Raw genomic sequence first — 19,399 nt, forward strand, 5'->3', positions numbered from 1 at the left:
AGAAGGGGGAAGTCGGAGGGCTGGGATTGCGTCGCTCTGAGCCCCCCTTTTCGGAGGCGGCTTTTCTTATTCAAAACAGGCCCACAATGGGCTTCACAGTGCGCCTCGCCACGGCCCCATCTGACGAGCGGCCATTCATCAGGCCGGCTGGCCTATCAATGACATTGCTCCCATCGGGGCTCCTATAAAATGATGCTTTTTCCCATGAAACATCCGCAAACATTTTGACGGGTTTGGCTTTGCCCGGCTGGATTACTGAGTGTCCCCTTGCTCGCTCGCTCTTTCTCTCTCCCCCTTCTCCGAGCTCTCTCCCTTCTCTCTCTCTCTCCTCTTTTCTTCTTTCTCTGTTCGCCTTTCTCTTTCTGCCTTTTCCTTTTCTTCTTTATCCTTCCGTCCTTGCACTCTCTGCGTCTCTTTCTCCTTCTCCCCTCCTTCCTCCCTTCCTCCCTGGGCAGCTCTAGCACAGGGGACCCCCAAACATCAGGACTTTTGGGGGGCGCCTGTGCTGTCCATGGGAAGAGCATGCATTGTGGGTTACTGGAGGAACCCGACATGGATTCCACAGGTTAGTCCTACTGGTGGGGGTTGGGGGGAGACATTGGGAGGGAAAGAAGAGGTAGAAGGGGAACTTCAGCAAGAGTCGCAAAAAGTTCAGAAGGGTCAACTTGACAGCGGAACCCCAGGAAATAACGGAGCCTGCAGAAGTTTTCAATCCCATGCGATGTGCGATGTCTGTAAGCGGATGCGTGGAAGTGTGCGCGTGTGTAAGCGTGTGACTGTATGTGTAAATGTGTGTGTGTGCGCGCGCGCTGAGGAGCGCGCTCTTGCTAGCCGCGGACACAAAGTTATGTAAAGATTCGCTGGCTCGCGGCGAGCTCGAGGTGCCACTTGCAGAAACTTTGCGAGCCGACCGCCCCCTCCCGGGCCCGGCTCCTCCCCCGGTTTGGGGGCCCCGGAATAGCGGTGCGCTCTGGAGCTGGTGGCTAGGGCCAGGAAGCCGAGCGGAACGCCCCAGAGGCGGGGGAGGGCGACGGCTCCGCACAGCGCCTGGGAGGTGGGGACAGAGGCTCCGACTGGTAGAGATGCGCAGCTGGAGGGAGTGGCGGCGGCGAACCCGGTGGTCCTGGGGAATCCGCGCCCGGTCTGGAGGAGGGAGCCCCGGGCCGTCCGAGGCGGGGTGTAGCCTCCTTGCCCGGAAGGGGCACCCGACGATGCGCTCCGCTTGGGGATTGTAATTCTGCTGAAGGGAGGACAAGACGCTGAGCGGCTGGCGAGGCCTGGCGTCTGGGTCTGCAAGCTGCTCGGCACTTTGGGGTCTGTTGGCTGTGGGCATCAGGTTTTGGGGTTGCGGCCGTCCGTAACAACAGAGAAAGCAAGCCAAGGAATCTCTTACAACGAAAAAGCCCAGCATCTCGGTTCTTTCTCCAGTAGAGTCTTCGCCACCTCCCAGTTCTAGCGCCTTTGAAGAGCCGCCAAACTTCTAGATCAGAGTTATGCTCCCTGTGCCCCTTCCAGGTGAAAGAAATTCTCTGGAATTTCACCTCCTCCCCCAGCCGCAGTCTTCCAACCAGTGCAGTCCTGTCCCGGCTTGGTTGCAGCCTTGGAGTTTCGTGGGGAGAGGCAGAAACAGGGCAGTGAGAGCAGCCTGGGCCGAGGCAGCAGCTTGACGCGATGCTTGAGGGGATGCCTACGAGCATCCGCTGCTGGACTTTGCAGAGCGGAGCAACAAGTGCCTTCCAGTCTCTGCCATCCCCTAACACACGCGCGACTCCTCCCTGAGCAAATAAACACCACAAGATTGTTTCCCCATCTCCACTCCGAAGCAGGCTGGAAATGGATGTGGGGTGGGAGTAGGGGTCATCTGGGCATTGCCCCAGATGGTCTTTCTTCCGTCCTTGCAGATAGATTTCCAGCCTCTCCTGGCTTCTGCTGGGGCCCTGGTGGACAAGACGCCCACCCCCTCTGGCCAGGGGTATATTTGATTTTCCAGGGTAATCGTCTATCTCTGATCTCAAGAGCTAAGTCCTTCTCCACTGCGCTCCCCCGAGTGGGTGTGGGTCCCCTGGGAGTGGGGAAAGGCTGAGCCCCGAAGAACTCCTTACTATGTGCAATGACTAATGAAGGTAAGGAGAGGCGTCGCCTGCCGCCCGCCCGGCTGCGGGTGCGCGGCCAGCCCTGCTGGATCCTCTCCGCTGGCGGTAAAGAGGGCGCCCAGAGAGGGAAAAGAGACCCTCCCTACATACTGCTATGCCAAGTGTTAGTGCCACTACGCACCTCCTGGGCACCCCAACTTTAGAGGTGAATATCCTTGAACAAAATTAAACCCATGTCTGCATGGTTTGTGACCAAGTATTTGCAAGGGGTTCACGTAGGGACTTGGGGTCTCCATGCCCCGCACCAGCCATGGCCCAGCTGGGGGTTTTAGCCACCCCTTCCACACGACTGGAGCTTCTCGGTGCGTTCTGGGGAGAGCTGTGGGGTTGTGGAAACGTTCTGTTTTCTGTCCTCTAGCTAGTGGTCGTGGAGACACCTGGTCATTACTTACAGCAGACACCCGCAACGGGTTCTGAAATCTTTTCTCCCATCCACTCCCCTCCCCTTTTCGAAAATCTGAGACATCCCTAGATCGCCATCCTGAACTCAAAAAGTTCTGGGAAACGGCAGCGTGAAGAAATGACACGAGGCGCACCAGGTGACATTTTCACTCGGGCTTGCAAAACCGACGACAAGGGAAGTGCGGCTCGGCGCGGTCCGGTCCAGGACCTTCCCTCACCTCGCTTCCAGAGAACTTAATCCAATTAGCTTTTCTTTGGAGTTTCCCTTTTTATGTAAAGGTCCTTTCTCCCCGTCTTGCTGAGACCTGCGCTCCTTGGAGCAGTTCGATTCTGCTCCTTTTACGGCAGATTGCGCGCAAATCTTACGGCAGAACCACGAATATTATCGTTATTATTATTTCATTCCGAAAGGGCTGGAACGATCGATTCGCAGCAAGTGCTGGGGCGATGTCCGGAGCGTCCGGGGTCGGAGCGGCCGGCGGGCCAGGCCTCCGTCCCTTCCTCTTAAAAGGAAAATCACCGCAACGTGCCTCGGGCCCGGGAGGACAGTTTTGCAGGGGCCGGGGCTCTAGTGGTCCGCCTGGGGGCCCCTTCAGCGTGGCCTGCGGAAACGCGCCCCTTTGTTCCGCGCACCGAGGCGGTAATATATTCCTCAAGTTTTCCCAAAATACTCAACAAGTGTGAGGGCTGAGACAATGCCCCGTCGGAGGAGGCCGGGGAGCCGGCGCGCGCCTTTGGGCCCTGGCCTAGCCCGCCGCCGAGTGCCACAAAGCAGAGCTCCTCTCACAGGAGGCCCGCAGCGCGACCGGGCTCGGGGAGGCGGCGGAGGCCGCAGGCGCACGCGTGGGGCGGTTGACGCGCCCTCCGCCCGGTGCGCGGTTTGCAGCTGCGTCGCTGCCGGCTCGCGCCTCAGCCCCGCGCCGCGCAGTCTGCGCCGAGCCCCGTGTGGCCCGCCGTCCCCACGCGGGCCGCCGCCGGCGCTTAACGTATTCGTGGCCTGTGGCTCCAATCCCGGCTGCCCCTCCCCGACGAGCGTTGCTCAGTTACTCAAGGTACCTGGAAATTCGAGAACGAGGGGCGGGGTGGGGGGAAAGTAGGTAGAGTTTTAGGCCACAGAGAACTTGTGCAAAGTGGGCCGGGGCCAGGTTGGTCGCCTGCGCAACAGTAAGGGTTGTTTCTTGTTAAACGGGACGGCGCCTTACGGAGGGGCAGTGACGAACCCGACCTGGAAACTTCTGCCTCTACCCGCTTTCCGCCGCGACCTCCAAAACCCAGAGCGGCCAAAGCACCCCTAGAGCCGGATTTGAGCTCCCTGGGCTACAACGGCGGGAAGACACTCTGGTCTACAGGCCTCCGGCTCAGCACAAGGCCCGACCTGGCTCCGAGGGCCCGCAGGTGGGGACCTTCAGTGGCTTTGGCGTGGGGCCGGCGGGGCAGAGAGCGCCCGGGTGGGAGGAGGCCCCGGGCCTAGGAAAGCAGCCGTCTTCTCCAGCCCCGGGACTCGGACTGCGAGCTCGGGGAACAAGGGGTCGGAGCTATGAACTTTGCCCCCGCGCCCAAATCAGACTGTCTCGCCCTCCCCGGCCGTGTGTGTGTGTGTGTGTGTGTGTGTATGTGTGTGTGTGTGTGGCCGGTAAAGGGGGCATGCTCGCGCCACCCTCGCCACCTGCCAAGTGCCGACGTCTGAGTTTGGCATCAGGGTCAACTAAGAGCCGCGTGGTCCCCAGGTCCCCAGTCCGGGTGGCTGCAGCACTAGCCAGCGCGGACGCGGCGTGCAGGCCGGGCTCGGGGAGCCCCGCACGCGACTTGGTGCGGCGGCCCGGGACAGCGCGCTTTCCCACCCGGCCTGTAGGTCCTGGAGACCCGGAAAACTTTGCAGGGCCCGCCCGGCGACTAGGCCCTGGGATTTCCATAGCTGCGCCCGCCCCCCTCCCCAGCGCGTCGCCATGGAGACTGCTGGAAGTTGGTGGTGGAAAACAGACCCAGCGCAAAGCAAAATATTATGAGTGCAGTTGGGGTGACTTCAGGGGGGGCAGGGGACCGGAGGGCATGAGCGGGAGCCAGAGGCAGAGGCCGACAACAAAAGGCCGAGTACGAGGAGGAGAGAGGAGTTTGCACGGGGCCTCCCCGCCGCTGTGTGAGAGCTGGACCATCCTGCTTCCCAGAGGCGCCGAGGTCTCTAATTTCTCTCCAGCAGCTACACCTTTTCTCAGCCCGCCTGCGCGCCCTCTCTCCCACCCCTCCTCCTCCGGGTTCTCGTCCAGCCTCCCTCCCCATCCCGAAGTTAGGCGCCAGCTGGGCAGTGCGCCCGCCCCCCCCACCACGAGCCACAGGCTCACCAACGTGAAAGGTTCTGGCTTTTCTTCCCCACGACCCGTGGGTCGCCCCAGATGAATTTCTCATCGCCCCCCCCCCCAAACTGGATCTGAAAGGGCAAGGGGTTAGGATAAGGCGGGAAAGAGAAGAGAAGGAGGTGCCTGGTCAGAAATCTTGGAGGGGTGGGGAGGGTACTGAAGAGAAGATCCTCCCAATTTTTTTCTCCTTTGTACAGTGGGGAAAGCTCGGGGTTATCATTCTGACTCAGCCACTTGTAAGGATACTTTAGGTAAATCTTCTAGCCTTTACAAGATTAATTTTAATTGCCTGTAAAATGAAGGGTAAGACAGCTCACAGAGTGGGATTCTCTGACAAGTTAGACATACCCCTCTTTACTATAGAACCCAGGTTACCACTATCTGAACTATGATCCACTGCACAATTAGTGACTCTCTCCCCAAACGAATAATATAGTAAAATATTTTTACAAGTCATTTAGGATTTTAAGAGTCAAGAACCTTGAATAACCCCCTTTTAAGGACCTGTAATTGCCTTTCTCAGTTACACCTGAGGTGCTTTCCTTAAGGCGTTAGATTTTATGGGGCTGTACCCGGCGTCAACACTGAAATGCCTCTGGGTGGTGAAGTCAGCATCACAGACCCCCACAAATGCTGGATAAGAAGCCACACTGGCCCATGTGGTGAGATGTTGCTATCAAGAGTACACCAGACTTTACCCTCCGTTGCTCAAGCTTTTAGGAAGAGGTGAGGCTCTTCTCACACCTGGCCACCCCTCCTAGTGATATGTTCAGCAGAGGAGTCCTTCCATTCTCCCCAGACTCTGTTGCCTCATCTGTAAATGAACGGATTGGATGCAAAGATTGCCACAGTCTGTCTGAAAGTTTATGACTAATTTACATGCCCGTGTCTGTGATACCTGCCTGGTACTAGGTTTATAAAGTAGTTCATCACACATTGATCCTCACAAGCGCTCCACGAGAGAGGTATTATTGTGACCTGCATCAGGCACAGGGTTTCTCTTCTGTTTCCAACACTGCAAAATCGTGATTCTAAGTCAAGTTGATGTGTGTGTTTGCCTTGGTGTCTGTGCAAAAAAAAGAAGGCTGAAAAGGTATGGAATGGTGACATCACAAGTTGGACGCCAGACAGTCAGGTCTCCACTTGCATAGACCCCTGAGAGCCTGCCCTGCCTGCTGTACAGGTTACTTGGGACACTCTTCAGCTGCCCCTCCAGGGATGCACTGTTCTGCAGGATGGAAAACGTGGTGGTGGGGGAGAATCTCTGACGTTGCTTCTCCCCACACCCACTCTATTTGAGATGTCTTTGCAATTTTATCAAGGTTAGGGGAGAGAGTAACTCAAAGACAGATAATTTGGAGGTGTCAGGTAAAAGTTAAAAAAATTACTTTGGGTGAATTTATCGGAGGTTTTATTCAGTCTCGCTCACTGAGCACCTGTTGGGTGGCAGAGCCTGGGGATGAATAAGGCCACAGTCCCTACTGTCAAGGACTTTAAAACGTTTTGATGAGGGAAGGCATGGACATATTGAGAGTGGTGAGCGCTACAAGAGACAGAAAAATAGTGTCCCCTTGGGGCCTGGAGGAAAGGATGCTCTCTCCTGTTGAACACCCACCATGTGGCAGCCCCATTAACAGGCACTTTACCACACATTAGCCAGTTAAGCCTGATAGCAGTTCTGGGTTGTCCCTTTTTAGGATAAAAGAGGGTCTGGAACTTGCATAGGGTCACAACTTGTACGTAGCAGAGCTGGATCGGAGGCCAGACTGGGAAAGCCCGTTCCCTCGCCCCACCCTGCCTGCTTCAGCTGGACACTGGTAGAGCGCTAGCCTGGCAGGGCTTGGTGATGACGCTGGCCGCCAGGTGGATTTGAATCCCACTTGGTGAGAAGGGAAATGCATGGATGAAAGTGGAGGAGCAAGGAATGTTGTGTCTTTGAGCTCCAGAGAAAACGTCTCTGAAGTTGTCATATGATTCTGGTTTTGAAGAGGATTTTAAATGATGCAGTGGTAGGAGGCAGTGCATCATAAGGGTTGAGTAGAGTATAGACTTTGGGCAAATTTTAGCTTGTTTCATCCATCCATTCATTCAAGAATTCTATGTGCCTTCTATGTGCCCTGCATTCTGCTAAATGCTGAGCTTTAAAATGCCATCTCTGCTCCTCTGGAGCATAAATTCTAGACAGAGAAACAGATAAACACAAATATAGATAATCTCAGCTAGTGATACGTACTATGAAGAGAAAACACTATCTAGATTAATGAAGATAGAGTGTGGTGATGGGGAGGTTGCTACCTTTCACAGGGTGCCTTTCTGCCACATGAAGCTGTGTGTCTTTGGTCTGGAAGCTAGATATTGCTGAGCTTCAATTTTCTTACAGAATTGATAGAACCGTCTGATAGGGCTGTTGTGAGTCTGCAATGCGAAAGTGATAATAAATAACATATATTCAATACTTACTATATGTTTTCACTTTGCTAAGCATTTTAATTTAAATGCATTATCTAGGTAATGCTCACAACAATGCTATGAAGAAGGAACTCTTATCATTCGCAGTTTAAAGGAGGAAACCAACAGGCTCAAAACTGAAAAGTTTCTGAGCTCTAGAAGTTGGGCTGTGAGACATACCTTGACTGCATGGGAAGCAAGAGCGATCTTAATTGCGTGTGCCAAACTTTCCTGAGACAGAATGCAAGTAATAAATCTAGGTTTTTGTTTTCATTTTTAAAGCTAATGTTTGTCAAGTGCCTTTCACATGCCAGGCATGTACTAAGCACTTTAAATTCATTATTAGTTGTATTTTAAAATATATGTTAGGGGTACTGTTATTATCCATTCCATATTATGCAATGGGAAATGGAGGCAGATAAAGGATATCCTTGAAGGGGGTAAGTACCCTAACCTGCAGTGATCCACACTCTTAGTCACAAGGCTATACTGTCTTTCTTTTCTTTTTTGTTTTAGCGAGGGAGAGGGTTGTGTTGGAAAGGATGTCCAATGAGAGCGTATATTATTTTAGCAAAAGCATGCTATTTTCTTCCTGTAAGAAAGCATTAGGGTAGTCTTTTATACTGTGAAGACAAAATTGTAAATTATCATTGGCAAAAATAGGGACATAAAGGGACACATCTTTACTACAGATGTGAAATGCACTGTAGTCTTCTCGGGGATTCATTTGAAGTTTAGTTACCATTCGCTTTGTGTCTGTGAATGTCTAGGCTTCATTCATGCTCACATACAAACATACCTCAGCCAGAATAAACTAATGAGGCAGAAGCCATTAAGTACTGTGATTATATATGTAGCCTTTTGGTAATTTAACAAACCATATATTAGAGCTAGAAGTCATTCACAGATATGTGTTCCCTATGGCCTCAGGTATATGTGGGTGTGCTTTAAGGAAAAGAACATGGGCTTTGCTATCGGATAGACCAAGATTTAAATCCCTGCTTGGTCACTTGCTAGCTGTGTGACCCGGGGCAAATGACCTAAGTGCTCAAGCCTCAACTTCCTTCTTTGTGAAAAAATCCACTCTTTACCTTCTAGGGTTCTTAAGAGGATATACTGGGGAGGAGGAGGTTGTTGGGTGAAATAAGTGAAGGGGATTAAGAAGTACAAGCTCCGGTTATAAAACAAATAAGTCACAGGGATGTACTGTAACAGCATAAGGAATATAGTCAATAATGCTATAATAATTTTGTGTGGTGACAGATGGTTACTGGACTTGTCGTGGTGATTGTGTGGTAACGTATTTGTCGGATCACTATGTTGTACACTTGAAACTAACGTAATATTGTATGTCGACTATACTTCAAGAAGAACAAAAAGAGGATATAATGAGATTGTGCACTTTAAGTTAAGCCTGGCTCCTAGAAATTGCTCAGTAAATGGCAGACCTTACTATGATTGAAAATAATTATCTGGCCTCCTGTGCCAAATCCTAGGTGTCTAGTTGGGAAAAGGGGATAAGAATGCTGAAAAAATTTTAGATTGTTTCAGCATATCTAGATGTTTTCTGCACTACGTAGACATAGTCTCAATTCTCATGTCAAGATAAATCATTCTCTTCTAAAAGGTTTTAGGCTGAGGGATTCATGTCATATTCATTTCTCTACCTTTCCCATGAACAAGGCATTTTATGTGCTTCTGTTTGCCATGGTTTCACCCTTGCGTTTTCCAGTTTGTTAAAGGAAGTGGAAAATGTGTCTTTGTAGAGGCAACACCTGTTGACTGGGATTTGAATCCTGCAAGAAAGTTAGTTCCATGGAGCTCTCGGAGGAGACGTATGGTGCACACCTCTGATGAAGGCCCCTACACAACCCCTGACACCCTCCCAGTTCTAGAACGTGATGGCCCGCGTTCTTCATCCACTGCCCTCCCCCCACTGCCCAATACGTGTAGGCATCACTGTTTTATTAAAGACTGAACCATTTTACACTTGACTTCCAAGAAGGGGAAACCAGTTTCAAGTGAGTCTTTCTCTGAAACTTGTTTTAGCAGGAAACGCGTTTAGCTCTTTGGCCTTTCTTGCATCTTTTTCTAACGTGAGGAGAAAATGTCCATTTGTTCTGTCTTTATAACTTGATTTTATCTACATTGTGGTTTCTGGGTTTTTGAAATATTAACAGCTTTCTTTAAGAGAGAGAAAGATCATAAAAAGCAGAAAAGAAAGAATGAAATTCAGCCCTTCTGTTTTCAGTTGAATAGGATCTGAATTTAGGCAACCAGGGCTGAATTACCTGTGCCAGTAGATTACGTGGTTTCTGTGCTCAGATCTGATCCTCAGAGCAGAATTTCTTTAAAATCGGTATATAGTCTCCACTTTTGTGGTTGGTTAATCCTCAATAAAATGTAAAAGCATAATCTGCCTATGAGCCATCAAGAATTATTAGTAGACAGGTGAACCTTGACGTGTTGGGTTTATATTGTTGTGATTGTTTTGCTTTAACTCAAGGGGATAATAAGAAAGCCTTTGAAAAGGCTTCAACCCAGTGAAGGTTAGTCAGGGCTTAGTGCCCTGCGTGTTTTCTGACTACCCAATTGTGCTAAAGGTCAGCATTGTTTAGACGCAGCCTAAGTGAGATTGATGAATATAGCAGATTTTTATTTAATTGGAAGGGAGAATTACTACTTCATAAGCATTGATCTCCTGAATCCATCATGTTGGAGAAAATGCAGTATCAGTGAACACGAGTGAACTACTCCTGAACTAGATTTTGAACTGTCATTTGAATAATCTAAAGGGTGATTAGTGATTGCTAATTATACCACCAGCAACCAATTTTTGAGGCACGAACGCATTTCGTGGAGAAACGTATGTTAACATGTTTGTTTTGAATCTTGTGACGGCTCTGAAGTCATTTCAAGCTAATATTAGACTTTTGAAGAAGGAGGCGTTTCTTTGAATGTTACAATTACAGAATTTATAATTTTTTTAAAAAGCAGGGCTGATATTTGAGCTCCACATCATCTTTTTCTGAACGATGAGTCTAAATTTGGGGGTGTTGATACATGTGATGTATTTATAGTTTGTGAACCGGTTCTCAGAGCTCATGGGTAGGTGAAATTCCTCTTGAAGTTGTTGGGGTTTTATAAAGTTCTGGAATTGGGCCCATGGCATAAACGCAGATCTGTTTATGGTGGAATTGATTGATCACTTTAAATATTTCGCCGTGTTTTCTTTGTGGTGTTCAGTTCCACTGCTGATAAGAAATGTAGAGTGGGGGCAGGGGGAGAATTTGGGTGCCTCTATAAGTTCTTTGTTCTACTGAAAAGAAAATCAACTAATTTTGTATCATTCTTATATGGCTATGAAAAAAGCTAAAATTTCTGTTTCTAGGAGTTGTTTTTTTTTTACTTGATGGCTCCTTTTACAAAAACAAAATAGTTTCTCCACAAAGCATTATTAGACATCATAAAAAAAATAAATAACTTTGGCTGAGAAAGCCCTGGGAGTTTACAAGGAAGGAAGATCCCAGAGGGCTTCAGGCCCTCAGTTAAAATGTGAAAACTTTTAAGCATTGGAAAGAAGATTTCTAAAGCGTTGAGCTGTTGTTGTGAGAGGGCCGTTGGTCTCCATGAACTTTTATTTTCAACTCAGTGGGCAGAGTTTTTGAGGTTGCTGTGGTTTGGGTAGGGGACCTTTTCAGAAATGCCAGGCTTTTAGAAAAAAAAAACACAGCTTTTCTTCTAATCAAGGCTCCGTTTTAAAGTTTGAAAACTTTGCTGTGATTAGAAGAATGAATTATTTGCCTGCTTTGTTGGGGTTTCCTCCGGGTGCCCAGGCTGCAGGGCATTCTCCGCCTGGGCTACCTTGCAGGGCGCTGCTGAGGAGGCACTGGGAGCGGGGAGAGCTGCCTGCCTGGACCTGGTCTCACTGGCAACAGGCGTGAGCCTCACTCAGGCTGGTTGAGCCCCGAGCGTAGCAGGGAAAGCGTGCAGGGCAGAGAGGTCCAGAGGGGTCCAGAGAGATCCGAGAGATGAGGAACCTAAAAAAAGGATTCCCTGTGGGTCTGCGTTCTGTTCAGAGTTTTTCTTGGTATTGAGACATACGTAAAAAAGAAGAAGAAAGGAAAAAAACACCAAAGCCGTATGATTGTACATAGTACCTGGAGACTATATATTGATACATAGATTGTTTTTGAGAAGGAAAGAATGAAGGAAAAGGGAATGAAGAGAGACAGAAAGGAAAGAAGGAAGGAAGGAGACAAGGGAGGAAGGAAGGGACAGAGGGAGGATGGGAGAGAAGGAGGGAACTACACGAATTATTTTGGTAATTGACGGCAGGCTGCCTTAATGAATTATTTTCAAAATTATTAGTTGCTTTTTTTAATCAAGTGACTCCCTTTTTGAAATCGGGTAGCAGATTAATAACATTTATAATCTTTTCCAATCACTGTGCTAAATGCTTATGCACGTTAACTCATTTAATTCTCATACCCAACCGAAGGCATTATTTTCCCCATCTTACAGAAGAGGAAACCGAGGTGCAGAGAGCCTAGGTAACATGTCCAGGCCAAATGGCTAGTGTCAAATGAGGATTTGAGCACAGATTATTCTGATTTCAAAGCCAGGCTGCCTCCTTGCCTCCTAAGACCTGGAGTTAGAAGGAGAACCTCAGAGGTGTCCATCCTAGCTCACCTGCTCTACTATGTAACGAAGTTCAGGGTCAAGGTACCCCTGATCCTGGGGGAGATGGCCGCTCATGCTGCAGTTCTCTGGAGCACACTGTCACGGGTGTCGGTGGGCTTCTGGCTGTCAGGGGCACCTGGATGTGACTTTGGTAGCAGACTGCTGACTGAGGACACCCACGGGGGCCCCTTCCTGCGGGGGCACCTTCATGTCAGGTGTTCCTTTCATCTCTAATTGTTCTCAGGGCTTCTGAGTTCAACCTGGCACCACCACTGGGGAGGTATCCCCCGCCTGCCAGTTACTCTGGCAAATCTGACATCTTATATCATCAAAGGCTTCATACCTATTTACTTACAGACATAATTTTCCTTACAATAGGTTAAGCATAAAAACCTTGGGTGTTAAAGTAACAGCCCCTTCCATTGCATAGCATGTCACAGTTTGCAATCACTGTTACAATCATTTTTCAAAATATTTATTTATTCATTCATTTATTTATGGCTATGTTGGGTCTTCGTTGTTGCGCATGGGCTTTCTCTAGTTGCGGCATGCAGGGGCTACTCTTTGTTGCGGTGCGCAGGCTTCTCATTGTGGTGGCTTCTCTTGTTATGGAGCATGGGCTCTAGGTGCACGGGCTTCAGTAGTTGTGGCATGCGGGCTCAATAGTTGTGGCACACGGGCTTAGTTGCTCCGCGGCATGTGGGATCTTCCCAGACCAGGGCTCAAACCCGTGTCCCCTGCATTGGCAGGTGGATTCTTAACCACTGCGCCACCAGGGAAGTCCACTGATCCAATCATTAATAGCAGGGAGTTTGCAATCACTGATACAATCATTAACTGCTCTAGCTATAGAATCCCATAGACTTAGTGAGAACCGGCTTTGCCATGGGCTAGATGTATGAATTCAGCAAGTCACGTGACCTCTCTGAGCCTCAGTTTGCTTGTTAGTAAAGTGGGATCATGCAGAGTACCTATCTTAGAGGGTCTTGTGAGGATTAAATGAACTAATGCATATAAAGGGGTCCACACAGGGCCTTGGCATGTTGTAAAAGCTCAATAAACAGAAGGTGCTTCGAGCACTTGCTTCTCCTTGTGTACCCCTAGTAGCTACCAAGACCTGCCTTCTCCCCATTCCCCTTTCTGCCCCTTCCCCCAGGACTGCATAGAAGAAAACATTTTATACAACACTTCCACTGTGTTCAGTCTTTTCAATACATAACCTCATAAACCTGTGATCTGGGTAGGATCATTCCCATCTTATACTTAGTGAAACTGCCACTCTGTGGGATTCAGTCACTGTATGTGCATCGGTTCGTACAGCGAGAGTATCTGAACTGAGGTTGTTATGGCACCAAAGCTAGTCCTGCTTTCTTTTTAATTTTTTTTCTTTTTAATTTTTATTTGTGGTACGCGGGCCTCTCACTGCTGTGGCCTCTTCCGTTGCAGAGCACAGGCTCCAGACATGCAGGCTCAGTGGCCATGGCTCACCGGCCCAGCCACTCCGTGGCATGTGGGATCTTCCCGGACCGGGGCACGAACCCATGTCCCCTCAACCACTGCGCCACCAGGGAAGCCCGGTCCTGCTTTCTTAAACCAGGCCATCGCCATACCAATTAAAAACATGCAGTTGTAATGAAGGTGTTGGTGGTTTCCCTTCCGCACAGAGCTCTGACTGTCTTAACTTTGCCTCACAGTGCTCTTATCCACGTGGGCCTGAAGTGCACATACTTCCAATCCTCGTTTTCATTGTTTACTTGATGCTTCTTCCTTTGTTTCTCAAGATTTCCACCTGTGTCATTATTCTCTGTGCTTAGCACAGTGCAAAGCATCTTCCAGAGTGTCTCACACAAGTCAGTGCTTGATGAGTATTTACTTAAGATATAAATCAATTCCTCCTTCATATTCTGAGGAATGCTGCATCTCTTCCCCTGCTTTCTAGGAAGCCTGGCTCAAGACTCCATGCAAGCAAGTACTTGATAGATTAACTGCAGATGAACTGACACTCTTGAGCCCCTGTGAGCCAGGCATGGTGCTGGTGCCTCATTCATTTCTTTCTTACCCTCTCTCCTCTCAGCCCTTCCTCTTCTCTCCTCATTGATCTGCTCTTCTGTGCCAGGCACCGTCCTAAGTGTGGGGAATAAGGTACAGTCAGCTCTTAAGGAGCTTATATTATTTTTCCTAATCCTCACAGTAACCTCATGGGGTAAGTATTTTTAATATAGGAAGAAAATTGAGGTCCATGAGGTTAAGTAATTTGCCCAGGGTTGCAGAATTTACTTGGTCCCTTGTAAGGGGAGGATTAGAATTAGTGTCCTGCCAGCTCCCAAGGCCATACACCAAGAGATCCAAGAATCAAACAGAAAGAATGATAACAGGAAGGAACTAAAGAGTAATTCCTGGGAGGTGGGCATGATATAAAACTTACAATAGCTAAGACTTATTTAGTGCTTACCATGTAAACATTCTCTGTGCCTTATTCACTTAATTCTCATACAAACCCCATGAGGTGCTATTATTACCACTCCCATTTTGCAGATTAAAAAAAATTGAGGCTCAAGGAGGTTGAGTTGCTCACCCAAGGTCATACTTAAAGGAAGTCAGACTTGAACCTGGCAGTTGAGCTCCACGGTCTGTGTCCTTAACGACTACATTGTTATTCAAACAAACCAAAAAAGTGCCTTAGTCATAAACAGGTGCCTGGGACTCACGGCGGTTCCATGTATTTAGAACGTGCTCTGTGCCAGGCACTGTGCTCTAAGTACTTTGCATGCATTTGTTCACTGCAATCACACCCCACTAAGATGAGGTAGGCACATCATTATTACTCACATTTTACACAAGGGGACACTCAGGTTTAGAGAAGTTGCCTAAAGTCATTTCACTAGTAAGTACTAAGGCTGTAATTCAGACCATTCGTCTGTAGCTAGTTACGAAGCCCACATGCTTACTTTTCCTTCTCCTAGGTGATTCTCAGGAAATGATCCAAATGAAAGAAAACATTACATGCACCAAGTCATCCATTAAAACATTGTAAAAAATAGGAACATTAGCTCAGTGGAACACTGGGCACGTATTAAACAATGATGAACGTGAGGACTGTAGCAACAGAGGGGAAGTCTCCATGATAGAATGTTGAGAGGAAAAGGAAGAGAAATTGTACATTCCCTGAGATTACAGTTCACATATGTGCACAGGTGCGCATGAGGCTGGGGAGCAATGCAGAAAAAGGACAAGTAGTTCACACGTTAGAGGGGTGGGATTGTGGGTCAGTATGTTTCTCTTTTCAACATTAAAAAGTATAATTTATTCGATAGATTAACACAGGAAAGAAAAAAGCGCTTTGCTTAAGAGAAGGATACTTTGTTGATTTATCTCAAAAGTGCAGACTAGTTTGAAGTTTCTTTGGGTCCGGCAGCCAGGAGTGCCTGACTCTTGAGTTTTCGGAGGGGGAATCCACATCCTCTAATACAGGGGGTGAGAAGAAATGCAGAAGAAGTAAACAAATAAACAAAAACCTAGGAAAGGCAGTGATGTCAAGAATCAAATAATACCAGATGATGTGCGCAGCGAGTAGCCTTGGCTCCAGTAATCTTTTTCAGATTTTTTGTGTTTTAATAATATTGTAATAATAGCAATAGAAACAAAGAAAATGTCTGCCAACATTGGGTAAGGGTAGGTATGCCCCCCCACCCCGAGAAGTGGAGGGGGAATGAAATTTTTACAACCTGGTTATGCAATTATGTACATTAACTCTGGTGTTCCCAGAGATATTTTCAGAGCAGAGATTTCCTTTCACATTGAATTTATATTCGACAGGAGATGGCACTGAACACCTTAGCTTTAATTTTCTCTAGTCTCTGGAGACTGTTGGTGAGTTCATGATCTGTGAAATATCAGCATTGGTGCACCTTCAGGGTTCCCTCACTAATTCTTGTATATTGCAAACAATGACACCTTAATTAATCTCTTTGCCCACTTTAGAGCTTTCTATATTGAGTTTTCCTGAAGTAAGAAGGAGCAGTAACATTCCTGAGCACATATTGTGTGTTTGGTGTTATTTTAGACACAGCTTAGTCCTCACAATGAGACTTTAAGGCATGTGTAATTGTGGGTATTACAGTATAAGTTAATGGTTAGGTTAGAGTCAGATTCAAACCCTGGCTCAGCTGCTTACTGGCTGTGTGATCTTGGACAAGTCATTGCTCCCATTATGATGTTGACGAGGATGATGGTACTTCATTGAGAGGCCACGTTCCAGGATATGTCATTAGTGGACTCACTTGCATCATGCAGTGATTGAGACCCCAGCTGATGAAGAAGAGACATGGGGACACTGGTCCCATGGATCGACCAGAGGAGTGGATACAGTTAGCTAGAAGGAGGGCAGAGTTCTTATCTTTTCTCATCTCACTCATCTGTTCTGGTTCAAGCATCGAAGACTTAGACTCTTGCAGTGGCCTCCTACTAGGGGGACATTAAGTCCCAGTTTTGCCTGGGACAATCCTGGTTTACACATATGGTCCTGGCAAAATTATTACTAACACTGCTTTTCAGTCTCAGAAATGTCCAGGTTTAGATGATAAATGATATGGTCTCCTGCTTCCCTTTCCCTCCCCACTAAAATTGTGTTTAGTAGCCCCGGATGGAGCTGCCCACAGAGCTAATTTGTTTATGCCACACTCTACCCAAAAACTTTTAGAGGTTCTCAACCATCTACTGAATGGAATCCAGACTCCTTAACCCAGCCCTGAGTACGGAGGCAGGGCTTTTACGTGCACATGCCCCTTAGCACGTTCCAGAGTGCTAGTTATACAGGATAGTCTCAGTAAACACATGTTGAATTAACACCTGAATGAATGTGTCCATTCACGCTCAGGCTGCCTATCAATTTCTTGGGTGTGTCATTCTTCTGCCAGCTTCAGGGACTTTGCATATGCCATTCCTTCTGCCAGGAACACTCCTCCCTCTTTTCCCTGGGGTAGTAACACATGTCTTCTTACTCTTTAGCTGTCAGTTTAATGCTGCCTCCTCTGAGAAGCTTCCTTGACTCTCACAGATTAGGTCAGACCTTTCTTTTTTTTCTCTCCCCTGGCTTTCTTGGTAATTATGTCTCTATTTGTGTGATTATTGAACAGCTGACTTCTGCACTAAACTCTGACCTTCCATGAAGACAGAAACTGTCTTGTTCCCTGCTATGTCCCTACTGTGTAGCTCAGTGCCTGCAACACGCTACCACATAAATAGTTGATAAACGGACAGTGGGATGAATGAATGTAAGTCCCCTCACAGGCTGCCCTTTCTGAGCCAGTGCAGTTCATGTCACCTGGTTAAAGCCTTCCAATCGCGTCTTGGCACACTTGGAATAGATGTGAAGTTCTTACTCCAGCCAGCAAACTTCGGGCCCTTCCTAACTTTCTGACCTCAGTTCGCACTGCCCTCCCCCTTCCTTCCTCTCCTCCACCATACTGGTTTCCTGGCTCTTCCTCACACCCTCCAAGCCCACTCCCACCTTGGGCCTTTGCAGTTGCCTCAACATCACCTCCTCCGAGAGGCCCTCAGCGTCCCTGCCACCTAAAACAGCGCCCCAATCTCTATCCCATTCCAGGGCTTCGTTTCTTTGGAACACTCATCATGCTCTAAGTCATCTTGCTTATTTGTTTTTGTCTGTCTCCACCACAGAATATAAGCTCCCTGAGAGCAGGGACCTTGCCTGCCATGTTCATCACTAGATCCTCAGAGCCTGGCAAACAGTTGGCGCTAAATCACGGTTTGGTGGGCGAGGGAAGGAATAAAAGCAGCGGCAGCGTGGGGCTGCCCCTTGGAGGCAGGACAGGGACCCCTTCCTGGAACCCAGCAGCCCCTGGGGCGGGGCCTGTGGTGTCGCCATGGCAACCCACTGACCTGAGGTACCTCCTGGAGAGGCCACAGCTGCCCGCCTTCTGGGCCCACTTTCCACAGCATCCTGTGTGTCACCACCACGGGGAGTCCCGGGGAGAGAGGAGAAGCAGCATCCTGGTGCGTGGGGGGACGGGAGCAGGCCCCAGTGGCGTGGTTCTCCTGATAATGACCAGGGCCTGGGGGAGGGGACACCGGGGTGTGCTCCGGCACCTCCGGAGGGACCTGGGGCCCCGTCCTCCCTTGGTAGCTGCGAGTGTGGCATGTCAGCTCTTTCATATAGCATTTCTAAAGCTGCAGGTTCCTAAAATAGGCCTCAGCACAGCGCCCCAAAAGACTGTTGATGTAAAGAGGATGAATAACGCCTTCTATTAAAACCCAGTGACACTTTGTAAGTCAGGCGGCGTTTTCTTCAGGTATTGCGTAAGTCAGAACTCCCTGTTCTCATCCAGTTCCTTAGAAACAAAGCTCATCGTGTTACTCCCCCACTGCTTAAAAATCATGGCTGGCTCCCAGCTGCCTGCAGGCTTCTTGGCCTGGTGGGTGAGGCCTTTGCAATCTGCTCCTAATGGACTCTCCCACTTGTCTCCCACCACTCTTTGGGTCACGGGTCAGTGGGCTCTTCACCTTTCTCAGAACCCATTTTGTGCCTTTGTCTGTGACGGTGGCCCTCTTTCCCAGAATTCCCTTCTTTCCTCCTTGGTCTGGCAGATGCCGACTCCTTTAAGGACCAGCTGAAATGCCTCCCCCCACCCTCTGTGAAGCAGCCAGGCCGAGCTGGAAGCACCTTACTGTAATCTAGACGTACTCCTGGTTACCTGCTGGCTTAGCAAGGCAGGGTGCCGTGGTGACAGCAAACAGCTTTGGGGTCAGACAGACCTGTGGTGGTGACATCACCTAGCTTCTCTGAGACTTTCCTCTTCACAGATCGGAGTTGTTCAGGTCTCTGTTTCAGAGCTGCTGGAGGTGAGCAGAGGTGAAGCAGAGTGACCGGCATGGAGAGGACACTCAATAAATGCTAGATGTCACCATTGCCGTCTGTCCCCATCATGGCTGTGAGCACCTGCTGGAGAGAGACCATGCTTTCCTCATCTTCCCACAAAGCCAAGCATGCTAAGTGCCTCACCCATATCATTTCAGTTAATCTTTGGAGAAACCTGGGAGGCAGGGCTTCAGGAAGGTTCCAGAACCATCTCAGTGTTACATAGCTAGTGAGTAGCAGGTCTGGGATTTGAAACCCAGTTGTCCTAACCCCAGGCCCCACATTCTTCCTGGCCTGTGTCTGTCTTCTCTTTCATCTTGTACTGTCTACCCCATGGCCACTCCACATCAGCCCCCGGCCCTTCTTCCAGTTCCTTAAATAGGTCACACATGACCCCACCTCAGAGCCTTTGCCTTTGTGGTCCCCGCTGTCAGAACTTTCGAAGGCCGTTTTTGCTCCCTCACCACACTCGGTCTCTGCTC

The 19,399-nt window shown here is 48.8% G+C and overlaps 1 protein-coding gene across 1 annotated transcript in view; it reads left to right on the top strand.

Moving 5' to 3' along the window:
* Positions 1 to 505: 505 nt before the first annotated feature.
* RFX4 (regulatory factor X4) overlaps positions 506 to 19,399 on the top strand; it is a 166,796-nt gene continuing 147,902 nt past the window's right edge. Inside the window, exon 1 of the mRNA XM_060025537.1 lies at positions 506 to 565. Coding sequence (XP_059881520.1) covers positions 523 to 565 — 43 coding nt within the window. The 5' untranslated portion in view covers positions 506 to 522. The remainder of the gene's footprint in view (positions 566 to 19,399) is intronic.

Source organism: Delphinus delphis, chromosome 11 (genome assembly GCF_949987515.2).
Source record: "Delphinus delphis chromosome 11, mDelDel1.2, whole genome shotgun sequence".
Lineage (NCBI taxonomy): Eukaryota > Metazoa > Chordata > Mammalia > Artiodactyla > Delphinidae > Delphinus > Delphinus delphis.